Below are 23,883 nucleotides of genomic sequence, written 5' to 3'. Positions count from 1 at the left end.
AGCTGGGTGGCTTATAAACAGAAATATACTTCTCATAGTTCTGGAGGCTGGATGTCTAAGATCAGGGTGCTTGCATGGTTGGGTTCTAGTGAGGACGTTCTTTCAGGTTGTGGCTGGCCATCTTGCCTCTGTAACTTCACATGGCAGAGAGAGCACCAGGCAGCTCTCTGGGGTCTCTTTCATAAGTGTACTAATCCCATTCGTGAGGGCTCCACCCTTATGACCCTATCACTTTCCACACATTGGAGGGTAGGATTTCAACATATAAATTTTAGGGGGACACATTCAGCCCACATAGTAAAGATTTTTCGAGACTAATAATCCCTAAGGATATCAAGATATGTATACATAGGAACCCTCATTCTCTGTTAGTGAAACATAAAATAGTGTAAGGATTTTGACTGGCAACTTGACAATGTCTATCAATTTTCAAAATGTGCATATATATTCTGCCTCAGTAATTCTACTTCTAGAAATTTACCTTACAGATACATTTCATGTAAGTATACAAAGGTAATGCACAGGGATGCTTACTGTGTGTTTTGTTTTGCATTGTTTTGCTTTATTTTGTAAGAGCAAAAACCTCGAAACAACCTAGCTGTCCATTAATAAAGTAATGATTAAATGATTATACTCTATCCAATCAATAGAATTATTTGTGGAAATTAGAGTAGGATATGTTTATGTGATGTTTCATAAAAGATGTCTATTGCATATTAAGTATATGGATTTATGTCAATATCTATATTGAAAATATCTGAAACTTAAAAATGACTACTTTAAGAACGTCAATGCTCACTTTTTACTTTATATGATTTTGTACTCTATGTTTTTAAAATATGAGCCTGTATTATTTTTTAATTCAACAACACATTTTAAAGCATGTAATGACTAGTAAGTTACAATTCTAGTTTGCAGCTACCAAGTGAGTGATCTCATATTACATAAATATCCTTTGGTCATAAGACCTGTGAGAACATACAAGATGAACAGGTATAATCAGTTAAGATGATAAAATTAAGTTAGATTTTATTTACTACCATGTGAATCAGGGAAGGGGAAGAGGTACATATATTTGAAATACGAGATTACTTTCTCAAAGTCCTCAGACAATCTGCCCGCCTCGGCCTCCTAAAGTGTTGTGATTACAGGCGTGAGCCACCACACCCAGTGAGATTACTTTCTGATGTTTAACTTAAAAAAGAAAAAAGATTACAATATGTTTAGTCTCAAATGCATATCAAGATATAGGTGACTCACAGGGTTTTGTCTCAACACAGGAGCAACCCAGAGGAAAAGCAGTTCTCTGCCATGTAAGAGCCTGTGATTTCTGTTGCTATGTGTAAGGACAGACAGACAGACAGACAGAATAAGATTTTAAATTAGAAAAAATCCTTCAGGAGCAAAGAAAGTGCAAGAGAGACATGAGGCAAGTTTTAAGAAAACTGTTAGATAATTTTTATGAAGACATTCAGATTTGCCAAATAGGGCGTTATTTTCTCCTGATAAGTTACTGATTTCCATTTTGTCTGCTCTCGCTGTTCAGAAATTGAGCCTGTCCGTGTCCGCATTCACATGTTGCTTCTGGGAGCCAAGAGTCATCTGAGTTAATAGAAAAATCACTAACTAGGTTACATACGACAGAGGTTCTGTATTCCTAGCAGCTTGCCTTATCTAAGGAGGGAGAAGGTGCTAAAGAGGATTTGGGTATACCCTCCTGGTTTAGTAACAGAAAAATGATGGGGTCTAATCTTTCTAATTACACCCTATGGATATCTTATCTAGTGCCATCGTCAAATATTTTCACCTTTAACTTCACTCATCACATTTTTAAAAATTGCTTTTGCCAACTTGATGTTTACTGGGTCTTATTCCTTAGTTTCTTTCACACTAACACCAGTAACTTACCTGTAGCTCACCTGGTGAACCTTACCAGGGTGAGTACATTCACCACCATGACTGGACAAATGACATGAAGAAAAGAGTCACGGAAGGGTCAAAGCCTCTCAAAGTCATGCTTATTTTCTACTAAATTCTTTTGCATGATTATGACGTTGAATGGGGTCTCAGTAAATGGGAAATTCAACCTAAAATTGAACTGCATAGGCTGGAAGTTAGGTAAAATTTGATTCCATTTGAATAGTTCTAAGCAAGCAATTTGTTACCCTTTATCCTTTAGTGGAATTGATGAACAGGTGGTTTTCAGAAGATCACTTGGTAAATTTAGCTTCTGAAATTTGAGCAACTCAGGATCTGATTGGTCGCTCTTGCCACATGATAATTCGGAGCCCAGGCATCACGCTGGCTTTTGCCTGGGGTTCTCAGGAGGGGAGAGTTGGGAGAGGATTTGCTGCTGAGGAAATTTATTTGGTAGATTGAAGGTAAGGCCAGTTTATGACTTTTTCTGTAATACTCTTTCAGGAGATGTTCCACAACTTCCCTTGAAGTGTTTTTCAAAGGCTTGGGCCATAACTGAGGAAATTAGTGGTAGGAATGTGGCTAGGAGAGTCTAACCCCATTGCCCTACTAAGGCCCTACTAATATCTGCTATGTACAGTGTGCGATTAGAGTCAAGTCCTTTGCTAACCAATTTATTGCTCAAGTGAATCGGCTGTCTTGTCTAACGTTTTTTTTGACTTCGATATTTTTCCCTAAATATATTAGTATGAAAAAGAAGATACATTGCTCTGCGTTCCTATATTTATCCTGTTCTACTGGGCTTCATTTGCCCGAGGAGTGGCAGTTTCGCTAGCTTAACAAAACCAGCCACTGCAGGGTATTGGTTTACATGGCAAACATCTTTGGATGAAGGGACAGCTGTTCTGACTCATCATCCACTTCATATCAAGAGTCTGACTCTCTGGCATCAACCTATAGAGGCCTTGAGAGATCCTTTCACTATTTTCTGCATTAGAAGCTTAGGCTAAGGACTGACAATCCTATATGTACTTCAGTCAATGCTTTACAACTTTGTTATTTTTCAGGTTTAAACGACAGCTACAGAAACTAAAGAAAAAGTCTGTATAAGCCGATGGTGTTCGGGAAGAAAATAACTCCATTGCCTTGAGGTTTCTTTTTTTCTTTTAAAATTTGTTGACAGATGTACTCTTATGGGTTCCAATTTGAAGCCTAAGATATACAGCAAACAGTGGATCAGGGCAATATAGAAAACTAAGTCAGCCCTCTTAGAATTTTGGTGCTGGGGAAAAATTTCAGCTTCTTCTGAAACCCAAGCTGGCCTTCTTTCACTAAATTTTTTGCTGGAAAAATGTCTTTTCTCTAAGTGTTTGGAAGTTTAAATTCTCTGTTCCCCGAGTCCAAACTCTCTCACTTCCTTACCTCAATTTCCTTTTACAATTTTAACTAAACTGATTATGTAGAAGTAGCAATTCCCAACACTGAAGGAATAAAGAGAAAGAAATTTGAAGCTTCTGCTGTTTATACTTGTATTTTAAATGTCTTCTCCTTTAGCCTGCAACAATATGTGAATTTGTACAATAGTTTAGCTTCAAATTCTATTTTTATGATGTCATAAGATAATTTATGTGCTGGGAATAGACTCTAACATGTTTTCATTTGTGTGGAATATGAAAAGTTTGTAGGTGCCACTACTACTCTGGAAAAATGGCAGATGACGAAGAATATGAGGAGGTGGTGGAGGTAAGATTTAAAAAAAAAACACTGACAGCAAACTATTTTATGTAGTGACAGTCAAAGCCATGCAGGTGAATTAATCATTTGAAAAATACATTGTCTATTATAACTTCACAAAGAGTCCTCATTTAAAGCATAAGAAGGGAATATTTTATGTTCAGTTTCACTATAATTACGTGGGATTTAGAATTGAAAGGAAATATCACTGTTTCCCACTTTTGCTTTTCTTTAAGCTCTCAAAAACCAAGTTGAAGTAAAGGCAGGTTTGAATTCGTCTTCTAAAACTACTTTCTTCCCCAGTTCCCAACCCCGATGTTCAAAGGGACAGAGATGAAGAGAAAGTTCTGAAAACGGAACTCTGTCTCTTAGTGTCTGCGTAGCAATAGAGGAAAAGATCTACTCCTTATTCTTTGCTTCAACTAGCTAATCATCTATAGGGAAACATGGTTTAGATATTCAGAATAATCATATGTATGAAATTATATGCATATGTGAAACTTATACATAATACATACACATGTGCACAGACACACACATACACGCAAATATAAATAAAGGTATGAAGCTCACAGTGATAGTTGGAGCCATACCTTCCCACCAACTTCATTGTACTTACCTAAGTGAACAAGACTAGCTTTTGCTTTTGAATTTTGAATAAGAACAAAGACTATAGTGGGTATCTTGAAAATTTTCCTTTCAATTATTGGTGGACATCTAACACATTTTACAAAGCTGTTAATCATTTATTTTATATCCTTTTGGTTTTATCATCTTACAGTTTTTCCTCATCGCCTCTTGCCTTTAGCTTCACATTCTAGAAATAAAACCTAAAGGCTTGGAACTATAATGCACATAAATACAGTGCCATGAATCTGAATGTGCTTAGTAATTACCAATTGATGATGATGTAAACACATGAAAATCTCCAAATGCTTAAGGCACTTGGAGGCAGTTTTGAAAATCTGTGCTTTTTAATAAGACTGAAATTAACTGTAAGAGCTACCTAGAACCAAATTTTAGGTGGCAGTACCAAAATTAGTCTTTGGAAAATTATTTTAGTGACCAGTCTATATTTAGATGAAGAAAATTTTATTTATTCTACAAATAAAATTACTTTTATTACTGAAGGATATGAGGGAAAAAATAGAATGAATCTCATACAATGTAACATTCAACCTCTCTGGCTTAAATGCTGATGACCACATCTTTCATGCTGATATCATCACTAGTGTGCATTTTACTTATGTACCTAAGGGTCAGAAATATCATTATCAAACACTAATATAATTATTAATTAAATTGTCTTCCCTATTATAATAATGCCAGTAACAGTTTTTATTCTCCAACTTAAATATTCCTTGTCTTTCTTAAAATAATTGTGTACCTTTGCTACTGGAAATTGTCCTTAGTGCTAGACTTGATTGATTCAACTAGATGTCATAAAAAAGGAGGGGGCTATTTTTAGACATCTCATCCCTACCATTTTGTTCCCATTACAGCTTCTGGGTCTAACCAGCAGGTGATAAATGAATAGACTGCCTGCCAGAAAGTATTGAACTGAGATCTCTTTGACCTCAAAAAAGATTATGAGCATAGGAGGGTGGAGAATTCTAAAAAATGGCCAGGGAAGATTTTAGAAAACAGAGAGGAACTAGCTTTAAAAATATGCAGAAAACAGAGAAGAATTGGCTTTAAAAATATATCTCCTTGGGATCTTGGACATTGAAATAAAGTTTTACTGTTCTCTCTACTCCAACTTAAACTTGGAAAGAAAGAGAAAGAAGCAAGGATGTACTATCTAATTAGTGGCACAGCTCTAAAAAAAGAGCGAGATTTGGCATACAAGTTAACGCCAACTACTTAAATAATGTTGCCTCTTTTATAAGCGTATTTCTAAGATGGATTTACCAATGGTGAGAGCCCAGCAAAGGTAAAATTGAATGGTTTCCAAGGAGCTGCTTTTACACTTGGATGCTGAGAAAATCCAAAATAGTTGTGAATCTTCCATTTTATTTTAGTATTTCTTCTGAAGCCACTGATGTTTTGTGTGACCGGAGGAGTGACTCTATGTGGCATCAGCATCAAACAATATTTTCTAGAGTGTCCAAATGATATTTCTCATGTGCTGAAAGTCACAACTGTAAAAAAGCAAATCTCTGTCCTGTCAGTGCTTGTGATTTTTGTTGCTATGTGTAACGACATACAGGCAGAATTAGATTTTAAATTAAAACAATAGCTCAAGAGTAACGAAAGCACAAGAATGAGGAACATTAGGCAAGTTTTAGGCGGCCTATTGACAATGGTTAAGTAATCTGATGACACTTCACTGAACCAAGAATGCAGGCCATTGAGGGAAATTTTGCATCTTAATGTTTTCCCTTCCCTTGAGTGCTGTATGTTTTGGTGTCAAAGATAAGAAAAATGAAGCATAAAGTGTTATATATCCATTTTTTTTTTTAAACTAAGAAATGAGCCAAGTGTTTCATCTTTATTCCTTTCCTCACGTGCTTGGCCTAAACAAGCCTCTCCTTCTGTTCACCCTACAGAGCAGGGTGAAGCTAAGGACAGGATTCCTCTCTCCTTACACATCTGAAACCAAATGTCAACCAGTTCCTTTCTGCATCTATTTATTGCTGGTGATGTCAGAAGTAGAACAAAAGTAGACTCAGTTTTAGATCCAGGCTGCAGATCCGTCATGCAGGCCATGATGACCTCAGAGCCACTATGGCAAATTGCAGCCTACCTTTCCCACACTTCGTGATGAGGAATCTTCTCATTTTCCCCTTCATTCCCTAGCATTTACCAATTTTCATATTAGCACCACTCTGTTTAGGACAATCACACTATTGAAAGGGACTCACGCATCACTCCAGAAGAAACTTATTACTTACCAATCAGGAGGGTATAGGAATAATTGAGATGTGGATATACTTTGGGATCTTATTATTTCCATGATGCAATCCATTTAAAAATGTATTCACACTCGAGTTTCCGTTTTAGTTTACTGTTAGTTTGCAAACAGTGAGTTTTATCACAGTTCCTCTCTGCCCAACCCACACACTCAGAATCTTCTTATTGTATTCTCTTCTCAGCAAATTCTATCTTGGCGACCATAAAAACAAATTTCCATGTCCCAGTAAAGTAAAATAGCTTCTCTTGATTAAAAAACAGCCTCATACACTTTTCTCAGCCCTCTGCATCTCTTTGTCCATTTGGATGGCATTCACTTTAGCTTTCCTGAAGTATTACAAAGTGAAGATGGGTTCCAAACTATGAACAGGCTCCTTCACCTACCCCTTTCCCACAGACATTCCAAATCAACCGAGCGAGTGCAGTCACCTAAGTGGTTCAACTGAGGTGCAGGAGAGGTGGTTTCTGCTTTGGTTCTCTTGCCAACGCCTTTGTGCTCTATTTACAGTACTACACGGAAGAAGTGGTTTATGAAGAGGTGCCGGGAGAGGTAAGGCCCAGCCCACAGCTGCATAACCTGCATTCTCATTAAAGCAGGAAGAGCTTTCTCCTTTCTCATACTCCCAGGGCCACAAAGACGGCAAAAGGGATTATCGGACAGAGGATCACTCACCTACCTGTGCCCAGAAGCTGGTGTGAAAGCACAAACATTACCTGTTTGATGGATTATTTCACCTTTTTTTCCTATTCCACAAGCCCGAGATGGCAGGGGGTGGTTCTCCCTGTTGCTCCTGTGGGATATTTTTGTGTAGGTGATGCTAATTATAATAATGTCCGTGGCTATCACCATTCTCCAACAGCGGCAGGAGGGATGGCCTTGGCTTTGTGATTGGCATAGGGACAAGCAGTTTTATTGTGTAGAGTTGTAACTTGTAGGTCACCATCTCTGCCACCAGGGATGGTGCCTCCAAGGCTTCGTCCCTGATGATGCATTGAAATGCTACTCAGATTTTAGCACATTAGGAATTCTAAATAAGCTATTACCATAACTATTTCAAGTTCAAGCTCTTTTTTTTTTCCCAAGGTGAAATACCTTTCTCACGCTTTAGTTTCTGCATGCAGCTGTTTCTCTTTGAGCATGACAAACAGTGATATGGATGCTTAATCCTGAAGCTTGTTCAGAGAACCTGTGACTGCATGAAAACTAACGTCTGTAGATGCTGTAATTTGGTTAGTTTCTCACAGTCAACCATGCCTTAGTAATCATGGGCAGAAAACAACCTATTAGCAATGATATGGCAACACTAGAGGGGGTTTTTATAAATGTACAATTTCCTTACTAGGTTCTTTTCATAATTGATGCTAGAATTCTTTGGTACAGATGATATTAGCTCTGAAGGGAAGGATACTGTGAAATGGATTGAAGATTGGCTGCTTACCTTTTTTTCTTACACACATTATTTTTAACCTTGGACTAGACCCAAACTTGGGGTCTTAGTATCTTCCACTATAGCCTGCTGTAAGAAATAGTAATTTCTCACCTACTGCATAGATAGGACTGTTGTGAGGATAATTAGCCCATTGTGTTGTCATCATTATTCTTGTCCACCTAAGCATTTATTAGTGTAAATGGCACTCCAGTTCACATTAATTAACTGACTAAGCCAAGGGAATGAAAATCTCTTATAATATTGATGCGATTCATTTTTTTTTTTAAAGTTCATTATTCTTTGTCTCCTATCTACAGTGGAGAATGCCTAAATCCCTATGGAACAAACGACCAATTTTCCCTTAGTCACTTACAAGTTAATATCAAAGTCGATAATTTGAGCTTTGTTTGATTATCTTAACCTTTTGTTCCCCAACCTCAAGTTTGCTTTTACTTACCCAGACAACTTAAGATTTTTAACTGTTTAAAAAAAAAAAAAAGTTTATTGCTGATTTTTCCCCCTACTTTGAAGTATTTGATTGTCTTTCTGCAAACGCAAACTTAAGGCAATATTGCAAAGTAATAAGGAGTAAACTTTTTATTCCACACAATCCCGACAATCAGCATGCAGATTTATGTAACATAATGTGCCTTCATATGGCTATAGTGTGCCGTTTCCTGCTTTGGCTTACTTTAGATATGGAGAGGTAACATCAGGCATGTAAATCTGATTTGGAGTTAAAATAATACATACTGAGATCACAGTAGCACAGTTTTTACTTTCACAACAATGTTGAATATCAAATTTTCAGACAATAACAGAAATTTATGAGACTACAACGACAGGGACGTCTGACTATGAGCAATCGGAAACTTCCAAACCAGCTCTGGCACAGCCAGCACTGGCACAGCCGGCACCAGCAAAGCCGGTGGAGAGGAGGAAGGTCATCCGGAAGAAAGTGGATCCTTCAAAGTTCATGACCCCCTACATTGCACACAGTCAGAAAATGCAGGATCTTTTTAGCCCAGTAAGTTTCAAACAATTTCTGTTAACCTCGTTTGATTATTAAGAAATTACTGATCTCAGCCCACTCTGTTTTGGAGGCTGGCTGGATTTTATTTCTCAAACTTGTATGAAACAAAAACTTATTTTGCAAAATATAGGCTCTTGTGACTGTTGAATTTTCCTTTTATGTCGTTCATTTATATCATTGCGGCATAAGAAAGCATTCTTATTGAAATCATTCCTGCAAAATAAGCATAAGGCCAATCATAAAGCATTTATTGGTATTTAATCAGTATTAATTAGCCAATCTAGAATAATGAAATCATAAATACAGATTTAATTTAGGCCAGTTCATGGAAGCTACATAACATATTTAAACAATGTCAGCAGAAGAGCTTCTTAGTAGACTAGCTAACAGCATATAAAAAGGTATATGTAAAGAGGTATAAAGTGAAGAAGAACATTTATGTTAAAAATCCAAGATCAGACTAAGAACTCATTTGAAATTGAGGCTCTGAATGTTTGGCTCTACTTTAGAACAGTGGTTATTAACCATGGCTGCACACTGGAACCCCCTGGGAGTTTTAAAACTAACGATGCTCGGGCCATTCTAGTTTAATTGGTTCAGAGTTGGGCCTGTGCACAAAGTTTTTTTTTTTTTTTTTAAAGAAACAGACTCTTTCTCTGTAGCCCAGTCTAGATCAAGCAGTAGCTTGATCATAGCTCACTTCAGCCCCAGACCCCTGGGCTGAAGCAATTCCTCCTACCTCAGCCTCCCTAGTAGCTAGGACTACAGGTTCATGCCACCATGTCTGGCTAATTAGCAAAAAAATTTTTTTGTAGGATCTCCTAATTTGTTTTTTCATAGAGACAGGGTCTTGCTATGTTGTCCAGGGTGGTCGTAAACTAGCCACAGGTGATCCTCCCACCTTGGCCCCACAAAACTTTAGAATTATAGGCATGAGCCACTATGCCCAGCCCTGTAAAAAAGGATTTTTAAAAGCTGCCCAGATGATTCTACTGTGCGCCCAGGTTGAGAATCACTGCTCTCAATCGTCCCTGATCTTTAAATTCCCATGTACAGTTCTGTAAGTTACACTGACTGGCAGCAGATTCAGACACATTTCAATGGGTTTAATTTGTTGATTGTTTATGATGTGCTGAGGTCTCACTGGGTGGCTTGATTGAATGTCCTCTGGAGGCTTAAAAAAATGAAATATAGCTTAAGAGAATATTGGAGCATATAAGACTAAAGTTTATGTCAAAAGCATCCTATTGAGGTTAAGCAATACATATTCACTTTTGGTTAAATGATAGCAGCTCACTATTTGGTAAATTCCTAGTTCAGAGCCTTGAATAATCTAAGACAGGTTTCTAGAAACGAGATTTTCTTACCTTCTTTAGTGCTTCAGTATTCAGCAAAGATAGAATTTTTTGTCAATATATTGCCATAAATTCTTATTAATTCAGATCCTATGAACCTAGAATTTCTGATGTTCTGAACAGAATGTCAGCAAAGGTCTGTAATAGTTTTTAAGTGGTTAGTAACCAAATCAATAGTATAATTTAGATTGTTGACTACTCCACTCAAGAGTACTCCCAAAACATTTATAATGGTAAATTGTGCACATTATCATTAAAGCAAGAATTCATTGTGTATTCAGCAGAAATAATAAAATCACATTCCTAAATTTACAGAATATAATTCAGACCTGCCATTAATTCAGCTGGTGTCTCAGCTATCGTAACTACTGAAGTTTAGCTGCAACTTCTGAATTGAATATTTTTGCATTGTATTAGCAATCAAATCTTTTCAAAATTAACTCAACTTCTATATTTATTTTCTAAAATAATTGAGGTTTAGGCTTTTTATACATGCATTCAGACAAAAAGGATTGAAAGAATCATTTTAGGGTATTTCCAAGACAATAGTCTATAATAAATTTGTATTGTCTCCAAGATCCAACTATGTTTAGGAGAAGCAATTATCAAATCTATTTTAGTTTTTGCTGAGAGTCAGGGTAGGGGACAAAAAGAAAGCTATTACAATTGATAATTGTTATAACTTGAAGGATTTTTTTAATCAGATGGGGTAAGTATGTTGCTTGAAATTTTCGCTGCTGTCTTGTTAGGCTAATATCTGATATCCTTTTCAGAATAAATACAAGGAGAAATTTGAGAAAACAAAAGGACGGCCATACGCCAGTACAACAGATACCCCAGAACTTCGCAGAATCAAAAAAGTACAAGATCAACTCAGTGAGGTGGGCTGTATTGCTGAAATAAAGGACAGGGACATTTCAAAATAAACCTACTGCTGGGAATTGTGGGCTCTAAATATGTGCTATGAGAATGAGGAGTTGAATTACCATGAGTTAGTTCACAAATCTAGAAAAGCATGAACCATAGATCATGTTGCTGTAAATGTGAACCCAAAGAAACTTCTAAAAGCTTGGTTTAGCAATTTAGCTTAACAGGAGACTATGAGATGGAAGCTCCAACTCACTGTGGTTCTCTATACTGTAGCACAGTAAGGCCAAGAAGCAGCAGGCTGGAGATCCAGCCAGGAAAGCAGACAATCTGTAAGTGCAGGTGCTCCTTTGAAGATCACAGTTTTCCAGCTAAAATGCAGAAACTATGCTTTGTGATGCAGACCTAGAGTCACTGGGGTAATGCTTTGTGGTTATAAGAAATTCCTTAATATACTCACATGTTCATGACTGTCGTGAACTCTGACTGTGCATTATTTGAGCAGGTTAAGTATCGAATAGATGGTGATGTTGCTAAGACTATCTGTCACGTAGACGAAAAAGCAAAGGATATTGAACATGCAAAGAAAGTGTCGCAGCAAGTCAGTAAGGTAAGCCAATGATATGGATGGCTGGGGTACTCAGTAGCATGTGCATCACCTCTGCATTGTCTTAGAGGAGAAAATTGAACAGGCCTGATCCTGCTCACCAGCCTCATGGGCAGTGTGAATTCAATACCTGTATTCATCAAGAAGGCTGCACAGATGAGTGGCCTGTAGAACCTATGGGTGGATGGAAGAGTCCCCCTGCCCAAAGAGGCAGCTGTGACTCGGCTCCAGGCTGTTGCTGCATGGAGTCCCAGTGTCACCAAAGAAGCTGAGGAGCTAAATTTTTAATTGAAAGGGATTAGCATTTTCAATCAAAAGCTGACTCTTGTAGGAAAAGTAGTATAGGACGTTGGCATGGTCAATGTTTTCCTAGTAACACGATGGCAGCCTTTGAGCAAGGACGCCTTCAGGAGTCTCCCTTTGTTGTTTAAATCCTCATGCCTTTGGATGAGATCTCAAGCCACAGGTCCTCTGCTCCTTCTGTCTAGGTTTTATACAAGCAGAACTGGGAAGACACCAAGGATAAGTACCTGCTTCCTCCTGATGCCCCTGAACTTGTCCAGGCCGTTAAGAACACCGCCATGTTCAGCAAGGTAAGGGCCTGCTCCATCCCCACTTCTATCTTCCTGTGTCATCCCATCATATACTTCATGTAATACTTGGTGAACTCTTGATCATCTGGAATACAATTTCCCAATCTTTTTATGAGTAGCCTTGAGACATATGAGACTGTAGGGGTAGGGCTTGGCAAAAAGGAACTGAGAGAAAAACTCCTAGGCAGAGTGGGGAGAAGGTCACTTGGGAACCTGAGCAACCTGGGGGCAGAGGGGAGTGTCTGTGGAAAATAAAGGTGCTGTGGAGAACCAGCTGAGAGAGCCATAAAGTAATATCTCAAAATTGTCTTTAGACCCTGTGCTATACTTTAGATGTCCCTGGCTATTAACTCTAACTAGAGGTTTATTTTGTGACCCAACTTGCAAGTGTCCTATATTGCCCTGAACTACGTGAAGTGCTTCCTGGCTCCTTACATTGTGTTAGCACTTGTAAGTGCTATTGATAAACAATGACAAATAATGTCAAAAACAACAACAACAACAACAACAACAACAAGACAGGTCGAGTCACAGAGAAGAGATGAAACAAAATCAGACACATCTGCCCCCCTGAAAATAAGAAAAAACAGGGCATGCTATCAGTAAAAATGACTTGGGTTGGATAGAAAGGGGGAAGTTATCTGTGAATTTCATTTACCTTTGCTCTCACCTTGCCCTTGGTTCTTTAGGTCATTGATGGATGAATTCAAAACTGCATTTTGTGTAAATGTGACCCTACTTCCTCCTAACTTTTCTTTTTTTTTTTTGTTTTAGAAACTGTACACTGAAGACTGGGAAGCAGACAAAACTTTGTTTTACCCCTACAATGACAGCCCAGAACTGAGGAGAGTTGCCCAGGCCCAGAAAGCTCTCAGTGATGTAAGTGAAATGCAAGTGGCACCATTTAGGTGTGCAGAGTCAGGGGAACTTGAATTCCATTTTCTGGCCAGATGTTCACTGCAACTCTTCTTTATAAGAGGCTACATGCTGTATTTCAGAGGAGTACATCTAGAATTATTATAATGTACAATGTCTCATTTAGATTAGATATAATTTATACTTTATATTATTTAATCTAGTCCAATTTCCTCTTCTTACAGGTGGCAAACCTGAATCTGGGGTCACATTAGTTAGTGGCAGAGCCTAGGCTTGTGAGCTCAAGACCAGTATTCTTCCCACTGGAGCATGAGTTCTTCTTTCCCCTTGGCTCTGGTTGAAGTTGTTCCGTGACAACAGAGTGGCAATTTTTAAAAACCTATTGTAATCATAGCCACCTTCCCAAATCTATTAAGTAAGCAATGTTATGGAAGGGTTGTGCCTTGCTGTCCTAATCATCAAGTCCAAATTGTGGTATGTCTCCCTTTTTCTGTGTGTGGGACCTGACTAGTGCACTTCTTAAAACATATTTGTGGCTGTGTGTGGTGACTCACCCCTGTAATCCCAGCAGTTTGGGAGGTCAAGCAGGGAGGATTGCTTGAAGCCAGGAGTCTGAGATCAGCCTGGGCAGCAAAGCAAGACCCCATCTCTACAAAATATATTTTTTAAAAACTAGCCAATTGTAGGGGTGTATGCCTGCAGTCTCAGCTACTCAGGAGGCTGAGGTAGGAGGATCACTTGAACCCAGGAGGTCGAGGCTGCAGTGAGCTATGATCAAGCCACTGCACTCCAGCCTGGGCAACAGTGAGACCCCCGTCTTAAAAACAAACAAACAATGACAACACTAACAACACCCAAACAAACCACAAACACATTTGTATAGTTATCCCACAAAGAGCTCTTGCTATCAGAAGATACTTCAGTTAGTGAAAAATCAGTGATCCCACTTGCCAGAATTTTCGTATCCTAGACCTTGAAAACCGTATGTTAGAGGAACTTAAAAGGCTTACTAGAGTCCTTAGGCTTGAAACCAGCAGCAGCAGCAGCAGCAGCAGAGGGACCCACTTGGGCCTAGCACTCTCCCTTATTTTGAGGTACTTTCTTACATGACCATTGGATTTGCGGGGAGGCCATGTTGAAAATCCAGACCGCAACTCCAGTCTTCAGCAGAGCACTGCATTATAAAGTGACAAGTTATTTGACATTCAATTGTCAGTTAGATCCCTGGAACCTCTTTATTTATTTATTTATTTATTTTTTTGAGACGCAGTCTTGCTCTGTCGCCCAGGCTGGAGTGCAGTGGTGCAATCTCAGCTCACTGCAAGCTCCGCCTCCCGGGTTCACGCCATTCTCCTGCCTCAGCCTCCGGAGTAGCTGGGACTACAGGTGCCCGCCACCACGCCCGGCTAATTTTTTTGTATTTTTAGTAGAGACAGGGTTTCACTGTGTTAGCCAGGATGGTCTCGATCTCCTGACCTCGTGATCCGCCCGCCTTGGCCTCCCAAAGTCCTGGGATTACAGGCGTGAGCCCCAACGCCCGGCCTCCCTGGAACCTCTTATACTCAATTTGGACTTAGTAAACTGATTGGGATTTACTTCTAATGGAATCTAGGGTCTGATCTTGCCATGAACCAAAATTATACATACCAATTTGTTGGTGTCTCCGATTTTTGAGGTCTAATTTTTAATGCCACCCTCTTAATATCACCTGCAAGTTTAGTGGACATCTTTTCTATTTCACTTTCCATGTAATTGGCTAAAATATAATACAGATACACTCCTATCCTTTCATTGGTAAGTTAGGAAATAGAGAAGGTATAACAAAACTTTGAAGTCATCTAGCACATGGTACCAATTTTAATGTGTGAGTACTTCTTGCTTCTCTTTCAAGATTAGCTTTCTGATTCTGTATCTCACAGATTCACAATATTGTTGCATGGCTGTTATCAAGTGATCAACAGTAATTTATTGAAAGTCTATTATGCATGCACACCTGGCAGGATAGAAAAGTACTACAAGCAGTTTTCATCCTTTCCTCTGAGAATTTATAATCAGGTTGATAAAATAAAAGTATGATATATCAAGCAAGAAAAAAGTAAAAAATGGAACAACAGTCTAATACTTGCTACAAGACAGACAGAACATGTGTGAGTAATCAGAGAAGGCCATGTGGAGGTGGTGGTCCCGAGGGCATGGGTGGTGATGAAGAAGAAAGGCATTTCGAGTAGAGGGAGCACTCGAACAAAGGGACACAGGTAAAATGAGGTCTGAGTTTTAAGGGACAAGGAAAGTGAATGACGTGAGTGCCTCATTTGGAGGGCACTTGTGAGAATGCTGGCAGCAGGACCTTGAAAGGCAGACAAAATTGCTTCCACATGGAATGGTAAGAAATAAGAGGCAGCATAAGATTTTGGAGCAGAAAATAGCATGATAAAAATAGAATCTGGAGTAATTTTGATGAGCAATATGATAGATTGAGATTAGGAAATACAGGAGGCCGGGCGCGGTGGCTCAAGCCTGTAATCCCAGCACTTTGGGAGGCCGAGACGGGCGGATCACGAGGTCAGGAGATCGAGACCATCCTGGCTAACACGGTGAAACCCCGTCTCTATTAAATACAAAAAAAAAAAAAACTAGCCGGGCGAGGTGGCGGGCGCCTGTAGTCCCAGCTACTTGGGAGGCTGAGGCCGGAGAATGGCGTGAACCCGGGAGGCGGAGCTTGCAGTGAGCTGAGATCCGGCCACTGCACTCCAGCCTGGGTGACAGAGCGAGACTCCGTCTCAAAAAAAAAAAAGGAAATACAGGAAAAACTGAGTAATTTGGAGAAATCTATTTTAGTAATAATTAGGGCAAAGGAGAGGAAGAAAGGAATCTGAGGGTAATAAGTATTAATAAGCATACATGGCATTGGATATTGGAGCCAAAGGACAGAAAGAAGCCCTAGAGGAACTTCTGACTGTAGACTGGTGGTCCGGGTGAGTAGGGCAACAGCTGATAAAGATGCATTAATGGAAAGAGAAATGGAGTTGAGATGATTGAAGGACCCTTCAGATCAAGGCATGCTATGGATAAATTAGAAAGTACCATTGCTCAGGTGTGAGACTAGGGCAAGAAATTAATATTTGAGAGTCATGAGAACAAAGTGATAGCCAAAGACATGAACATCTATGAAGAAAGCAGAAGAGTGCATGGCCAAGGGCAGAGTTTTGGAGGACACCCACACTTGGGACTGAACAGGAGCCAGCAAAAGGATGAGGGAACAAACAGCGAAGTTGAAGAGGAACCAGGAAATGCCATGTCATGTAAGCCTGGGAGAGGTTTCCAAGAAGACACTTAATCTCCTCTCTCGCTTCATCTATCAAATGGAGAGATGAAAGGTTACCTTCATACCATTCTAATGCTATGGACTTCGAACAATGAAAGTTGGCCACATGTTTTGAGCAATTACAGTAGAAGATGTAATGAAAGAGAACATGCAATAACGAAGTAAAGTCTTCCATGCTATTCCTCAAAAAGATGTGGCAGTTAAGGCATAGCTTTTATTTTTATTGCAGACCAAGTATGCACTCAGTATCAGATTACTGACACGCCTATTAATACTGTTGTCAGCACTGTGAACTTCTACAATTATTGGGCACAGAGCCATAAGCAAACTGTTGTTTGCAGAATGTACCACTGGGTAGGCGCGTAGATTTCTGGCTAAGGGCTTGGGTTTAGAGGCTGTTGCTACCTCTCCTGTACCTTCTTCCTGTGTCCTTCTTAATCTACTTATCATGTTTTACTTATTACCTAAGTAGAGACAAAGTACTTTGCATACACTAAGAGTCTTTAAGCTGATGCACAATACTGAACTCTTTTTTTTTTTTTTTTTTTTACTTTTTTAAAAAATCAGATCATTCTCTGTAACAGCAGAATTCTAACTAAACAGAATTCTGAAGAAGGTTCCTAAGAAATTAGGACTTCTAGATCTGATTTGTCTGAAACTTCTTGGCAGGATGTTCTACTTAATAAGCATTTCTCCTGTTCAAGTGTTGCTTTTTTCCTAAGGACTTAACTAACCATGAAAAATTCTGTGGTCCTATGCCTAAAATAGTCTTCAGTCTGTGTTTTTGTTTGGTTTGGTTTTTTGTTTTGTTTTGTTTTTGTTTTGAGACAGGGTCTCACTCTGTCACTCAGGGTGAAGTGCAGTGATGCAATCTTGGTTTATTATAACCTCCGCCTCCCAGGCTCAAGCGATCCTCTCGCTTCAGCCTCCCAAGTAGCTGGGACTACAGGTGTGCACCACCACACCCAGCTAATTTTTGTATTTTTGGCAGATACAGGGTTTCACCATATTGCTCTGGCTGGTCTTGAACCTTTGAGCAATTCATCCGCTTTTGCCTCCCAAAGTGCTGGGATTACAGGCGTGAGTCACCGTGCCTTGTTTAACTTATTTAAAGGAAATTAAGCCAGGCTTGTTTGTGGAATTTGTGTAAATACATTTCAAAATCTGTCTTTTGTATCCCAATTGATCTGCTGTCCATGAAAGCTTTTGTTATAGGCCCTCGGTAGATATTATTGGGATAAGATATAGTTAGACTTGGTTAAAGTATAAAGATGATTGGGACCTTGGGATTATTCAACTGCCTTACTTGATAAATAAGAATACTGCCATGGGGAAGGGAAAATAATCATAGAAATCTCACAGTTGCATCATGGAAGATTAGAAAGATAATTCTCCTCTTGAGACATTCCCCCATGGCCTCAGTGTGTAAGACACACATTGAGATGTCAATCATTGACTCTTGCTCTAGCTAGGTACTATGCAGGCCACGAGGGTTCCCAAGGATAGGACATCTTTTTTGCCATCCCAGAGCTCACAGTCAAGAGGAAAGAGACATGTAGACAACAAATTACAGTGTCATATGATGACCCCTTTAAAGGAGGTAATGGCCAAGTTGAGTGAGATCCCAGGAGAAGGTCATCGCATCTGGCTCAGGAGTCAGAGAAAGCTTGGGAGGGGAGTCATGCTTGTCCTGAGCCATGGAGAGGAAACAGCGGTTTGCAGACAGATGGGGAGAGGGAACAGCAGGTACAAGGCCCTGAAGCATCTGAGGGCTTCATGTGTCTGGGGATCTATGAATAGTTCTGCATTTTTGGAAGCAGGGGCCAAGTCTGGAGAAGAAAAAACCAGAGGAGTCAGTAATGAAGAAAGAAAGGATGGCAAGAGAGAAGGATATGCATGATTTGTGGGCACCATACTTATTTTAAGGTGATGGAAGTCTTTTATAGGCTGAAGGGAAGGAGCTAATGAAGAAGGAGAGGTTGGGTTGTGAGAAAGAGGAGGGATGACAGAGAGCTGGGTGCAAAGGATGTGCTGGAAGGGGAAGCACCCTGGGTACAGGAGTCATTCCCGCTGAGGGATGTTTCTGCTCTGAGCCAGGGCAGGGCTTGGAGAGGCAGGGATGAATATGGGGAAGATAAGTGTGTAGCGTTTCTTTCCTCTATGAAAGAGGAAGCTGAGAGTAAGGTGGAGTTGATTGTGGGCTTAAGGACAGTGTTGGGGTTTTAGACTGGCTGCTGAGAGTAGGGACTAACCAGAGACACATAATGGGCTGTGAAAGTTTCCTTGAAGACAAAATGGCATTTGTATACCATAGGGTCATAGGGCACAGAGCCCCAAGCAAGCTGTTGTTCACAGCACATACCACTGGGCAGGCATGTCGATTTCAAGTTAAGTGCTAGGGTTCAGAGGCTCCCTACCCTGTACCTTCTTCCTGTGTCCCTCTTAACCCTACTCATCATGTTAGCATTGCCTAATCCATGAAGTTGTGGGTTTTCTTCTGTGGCATTCAGCATCCTAGGCATAAGAACAGAGGAAGTTGGCCAGGTGTGGTGGCTCACGCCTGTAATCCCAGCACTTTGGGAAGCCAAGGCAGGTGGAACATGAGGTCAGGAGATCGAGACCATCCTGGCTAGCACAGTGAAACTCTGTCTCTACTAAAAATACAAAAAATTAGCTGGGTGTAGTGGAGGGCACCTGTAGTCCCAGCTGCTCAGGAGGCTGAGGCAGGAGAATGGCATGAACCCGGGAGGCGGAGCTTGCAGTGAGCCAAGATCGAGCCACTGTACTCCAGCCTGGGTGACAGAACAAGACTCCGTCTCAAAAAATAAAAGAACAGAGGAAGTATATGGTCGAGTCGATCCAAGGCTGGGGGCTTATTAAGTGAGTGTGATAAAAAGACAAGGGGTTGGGAGTTGAAGATGCTGGTTAAGAGAATAATTGCAATTGCAAACCAGAGCATGCAAATAACTGGAAGAAAGCAGATCTAGGGCCATGAGTCCTGAGGAGGAGGGAAGAAAATTCAATGAAATAGAAATCACTAGCAGTACTGAGAGCAAGGGTATATATAACATCTAGAAGGACAAATTATAACATGTTACACTAAAATTTAAGACTTCAAATAAAGATGAAAGCATAATCGTTTTAAAATACATCCCTGTCTTTTATTTCATCAGGTTGCCTACAAAAAAGGTCTCGCTGAACAGCAAGCTCAATTTACGCCTCTGGCCGATCCTCCAGAAATAGAATTTGCCAAGAAAGTAACCAATCAAGTGAGCAAGGTAAGTAAATAGAGCTGGGACATTGCCTCCCTTGAAGACACTGCTTAATAATTTCAACCATCAGAGAGGGTTACTAAAGGTGAGCCTGAAGAGTAAACACAAACACTCAGAGTATTTTTACATATGACCCCCAAAACTTTACAGCAAAAAGCAATACATCCATAAACGTCAAGAACTGTGTTAATAAATGTTTACCCAGCTGGACGACTCAGCAATTGATAAATGTGAAAGTCACCTTTTGAAAACAGAAGCCATGTCCTAATGTCACTTGACATTTTCACTTATGACATAATACTACAGAGTCACCAAATAACCACACACTTCCGTGAAGAGCTGGTTTAAATTCACAGGGAAGACCTTGTATAGTTGGATCCTATCAGTCAGACTTGGCAAAATAAGAATGTGTCTCAGACATAGCTTAGTTAACAGCAGCGGGCAGTGGACCTCATAACTTTTAAGGCCCTAGCAAACAGCTTAGTCTCCCTATATTTAGGTGGTAAACTAGCTCTGAGGAATGTGGCTCTGATGAGGAATGCGGAGAGACAGATGCTCGGTGGATGAATAGGCCCATGCTAAATTCCTATTTTAAATTGGTCCAAATCAGGCCACTTTCTCCTGGGATACTGCTGCTTTTAAATACTTTATCTTGCCCTCTGTGGAGATGAGTGTTGGTTTGTTCTGCTTGAATTTTGACGAAACCTCAAGATTTTTGTCTTAAGCATTTTCTGGGTAAAGTATCTAGTAGAGAAGGATGAAATGATATGGATGATGATGTCTATTCAGTGATGTTTGTTAGTGTTTGATATTATAGATTACCTAACTATGTAACTGTGAGCTGTTTAGATAAAGAATCTAGTAAGTATAGTAAACTTTCACTAATAGGAATGCTACCATTCCTGAAATTTTGCCCAAGGCTAAGCAGAAATTAACTTTTAAACTGTACATAAATACATGGTCCACTGAAAGTGTTGATATTGGCCGGGCACGTTGGATCAAGCCTGTAATCCCAGCACTTTGGAAGGCCAAGGTAGGTTGATCACCTGTCAGGAATTCGAGACCAGTCTGGCCAACATGGTGAAACCCATCTCTACTAACGATACTAAAAATTAGCTGGGCGTGGTGGTGGGGGCATGTAATTCCAGCTAATTGGGAGGCTGAGGCAGGAGAATCACTTGAACCTGGGAAGTGGAGATTGAAGTGAGCCGAGATTGCACCATTACAATCCAGCCTGGGCAACAAGTGTGAAACTGTCTCAAAAAGAGTAAAAAAGAAAAAAAAAAAAGAAAGCGTTGATATTGTAAGTAAGATGGGGGAGGACAATTTATCTTTTTGGAAAAAAAATAAAAATGTTTTCAAGTGGTCATTTAGAAAGGAAAGGAATCTATTTTCAAATTTTTATTTAAAGTCTATTTTAAAAGATACTAAGGAAACATTCTTTTGCATTATTTGAGTATGCAGTGGGGATTCTTAAAAGTAATTTTTGAAAATCACTTTCAAACACCTCTGTAATCATTCTCTCCACCAATTTAGACTTGCCGGTTGGTTTAGTGCTGCGCTCTCCAGTATAGTAGCCACTAGCCAAATGTGACTAGGAAGCACCTGAATTTGATCAGTATAAACTGAGTATATAAGTCAGCTTGGGCTTCTACAACAAAATACCATACATTGGGTGGCTTAAACAATAGACATTTACTTTCTCACAGTTCTGGAGGCTGGGAGTCTAAGATCACAGATTCAGTCCCTGGTGAGAGACCCCTTCCTGGCTTGTAGACAGCTGCCCTCTCATTGTGTCCTCACACACTGGAGACAGAGAGCCAGCTCTGATCTCTTCTTCTTCTTCCTCTTCTTATAAGTATGATAATCTCATTATGGGGTTCCCACCCTCATGACCTCACCTAAACTTAATTGCTTCCCAAAGCCCCTTACCTCCAAGTACCATCACATGGTACTTGTGAGTTAGGTCTTCAGCATATGAATTTGGGGGGCGGGGACACAGACATTCATCTCATAACACTTAGTGTCCAATATGTGAGAAATAGACACTGGATCTTGAATACTTAATTATGAAAAAAAGAATGTTTCAAATTAATATTTTTGTGTTGATTACATGTTGGAATGTTAACTTTCAGATTTACTCGGTTCAGTAAACTATATTATTAAAATTATTTCCCACATGTTTCTTTCTACATTTAAAAATGTGGCTGTAAGAATGACTTGCATTATATATGCATTGGATGGCACCATTCTAGGTGGGCAAGGTGACAATGTTGGGTACTTTGAAAGCATTGCCAAAACAGGCTTTGCCCTGTGGAGTACTAATATGAGCTAAGGGGAGGGTGGCTGTGGAAAAAGGTCACTGGATTTGGCCATGGTGACGTTATTTATTCCCAGTCTTAACCCAGATTTCTGAGTTCTTAATGACTATTGTGCATCCAAAGTAATAGTTGTGTTGGGGAGAAATGCTTGTGATTGGTAGAAGTCCACCCAACCACAAACCATCCAACAAGGGAGGCACAGGGCTGCCAAGAGTGACTTACTCTAGTACTGTCTTCCCTCCTCACTCTCAAGATGCATTGGCCCATGTTGCAGCAGCATCATATCCTCTTTCTCCCTAAAATAGGATAAAAATCTCCTTTATCTACCCTAGAACTTAAAGTATTAAAAAAAATATTTTTTTGAAAAAACCTCCTTTATGTACTCACTCGCATGCATTTAAACTCAATATCCCCTTGTTGAATCGTGTCTCCCAGATCCATCTGTTGGTGCCAAGGGGCCCTCCTTGGCCCACTGAAGGTTGGCTGAAAAATCAGCTTGCAAAAGGCAGATTAACTGGAGAAACTGCATACAAATTTATTTAATGTGTACACACGGGAGCCTTCAGAATGAAGCCCCAGCTCCCCAGGGGTGCAGAAGCTTATATACCATCTTGAGGCTACAGAAAGACTATGAACTTGGATCCCGGCAAAACAGGTTATGGGGAGTGGGGAGAAGAGGAATTCTGTTGAAGGGCAAGAAATGATTACTAGGGAGAATTCGATGGGTTTGAAGAACATACAATAGTCTGGGGTGAAGTCTGTTGGCCCACAAAGCAAACAATGGTTTATGACAGGAGCCTGTCCAGGTTTGTTGACAGACTTTAGTCTTCCTTCCTGCACTATAGGTTCAGTTGAAAACTCAGGGAAGTGGTCAGAGGGAATTGTTTTCTTCTGTGGTAGGTCCGGACCTTAGATAGATAAGGAAATTTGAGCCTGTGCTTTGGGAGAGGTAGAGGATTGAGAGAAAGGATGGGGGTGGGGGGTTGACGGGGAAACAATTTTTCTTCTTAGTGGATCTATCTGGTCTTTATGTAGAAAGAAGTCTCTTCTAGCTTCCATTAATCTCTAAGGGCCTTTAATTCAAAATACGCATTATACTAGGGAGCCATATTTTGGGGTGGAGTTCTCTGTGCATCCTCACATCCTTTTCTTACAGCTCCCAGTTCAGAAGGTAATGATTGCATATCGGCAGTGATTTCACTAATGTTAAGTTCCATTTGCCATCCTTCCTTACTATACCTGTCAGAATCAATTCTCTCACCTTTGTCTTTGGCCAAAACCGTCAGCTACATGCTTCCTTCTGTCTCCGCTGTATTTTGTAGCTCTAACATAGATGAACAGGCAGAGTTGTTCATAGAAATAGGCCTTCCAGGCGGGGAAACTATGCACACCATGACCAGCTGAGAGTGGGGCCCTGAATGCAACACTGGGAAGTCCCTTTAGTTTCTCTGTACCTGCCTCTCTGCTCCCTTCCAGATCCACAAAAGAAAAAATATGAGATCTCAGGCTGGAATTTCCCACTGATACCAACTGGAGCCTCAATTTTTTAAAAAAATAATCTTTCAGTAACATAATGTTATACAGCATGAAGATACCAGGCCCTGGTCCTCTAAAACCATGGAGATTCTTCTATCACATAG

At 40.0% G+C, this 23,883-nt stretch overlaps 1 protein-coding gene across 1 annotated transcript in view; it reads left to right on the top strand.

The window, feature by feature from the left end:
• The first annotated feature begins 2,291 nt into the window (after positions 1 to 2,291).
• Positions 2,292 to 23,883, top strand: part of NEB (nebulin) — a 223,573-nt gene continuing 201,981 nt past the window's right edge. Inside the window, exons 1-10 of the mRNA XM_025404794.1 lie at positions 2,292 to 2,381; positions 2,985 to 3,068; positions 3,596 to 3,660; positions 7,073 to 7,114; positions 8,806 to 9,021; positions 11,156 to 11,263; positions 11,755 to 11,859; positions 12,345 to 12,449; positions 13,224 to 13,328; positions 19,824 to 19,928. Of these exons, the coding sequence (XP_025260579.1) occupies positions 3,625 to 3,660; positions 7,073 to 7,114; positions 8,806 to 9,021; positions 11,156 to 11,263; positions 11,755 to 11,859; positions 12,345 to 12,449; positions 13,224 to 13,328; positions 19,824 to 19,928 (822 nt within the window). The 5' untranslated portion in view covers positions 2,292 to 2,381; positions 2,985 to 3,068; positions 3,596 to 3,624. The remainder of the gene's footprint in view (positions 2,382 to 2,984; positions 3,069 to 3,595; positions 3,661 to 7,072; positions 7,115 to 8,805; positions 9,022 to 11,155; positions 11,264 to 11,754; positions 11,860 to 12,344; positions 12,450 to 13,223; positions 13,329 to 19,823; positions 19,929 to 23,883) is intronic.

The sequence above is a fragment of the Theropithecus gelada genome, chromosome 12 (genome assembly GCF_003255815.1).
Source record: "Theropithecus gelada isolate Dixy chromosome 12, Tgel_1.0, whole genome shotgun sequence".
Classification (NCBI taxonomy): domain Eukaryota; kingdom Metazoa; phylum Chordata; class Mammalia; order Primates; family Cercopithecidae; genus Theropithecus; species Theropithecus gelada.
Note: the sequence above shows the minus strand (reverse complement) of the source record. Positions and strands in the feature narration are given on the sequence as shown.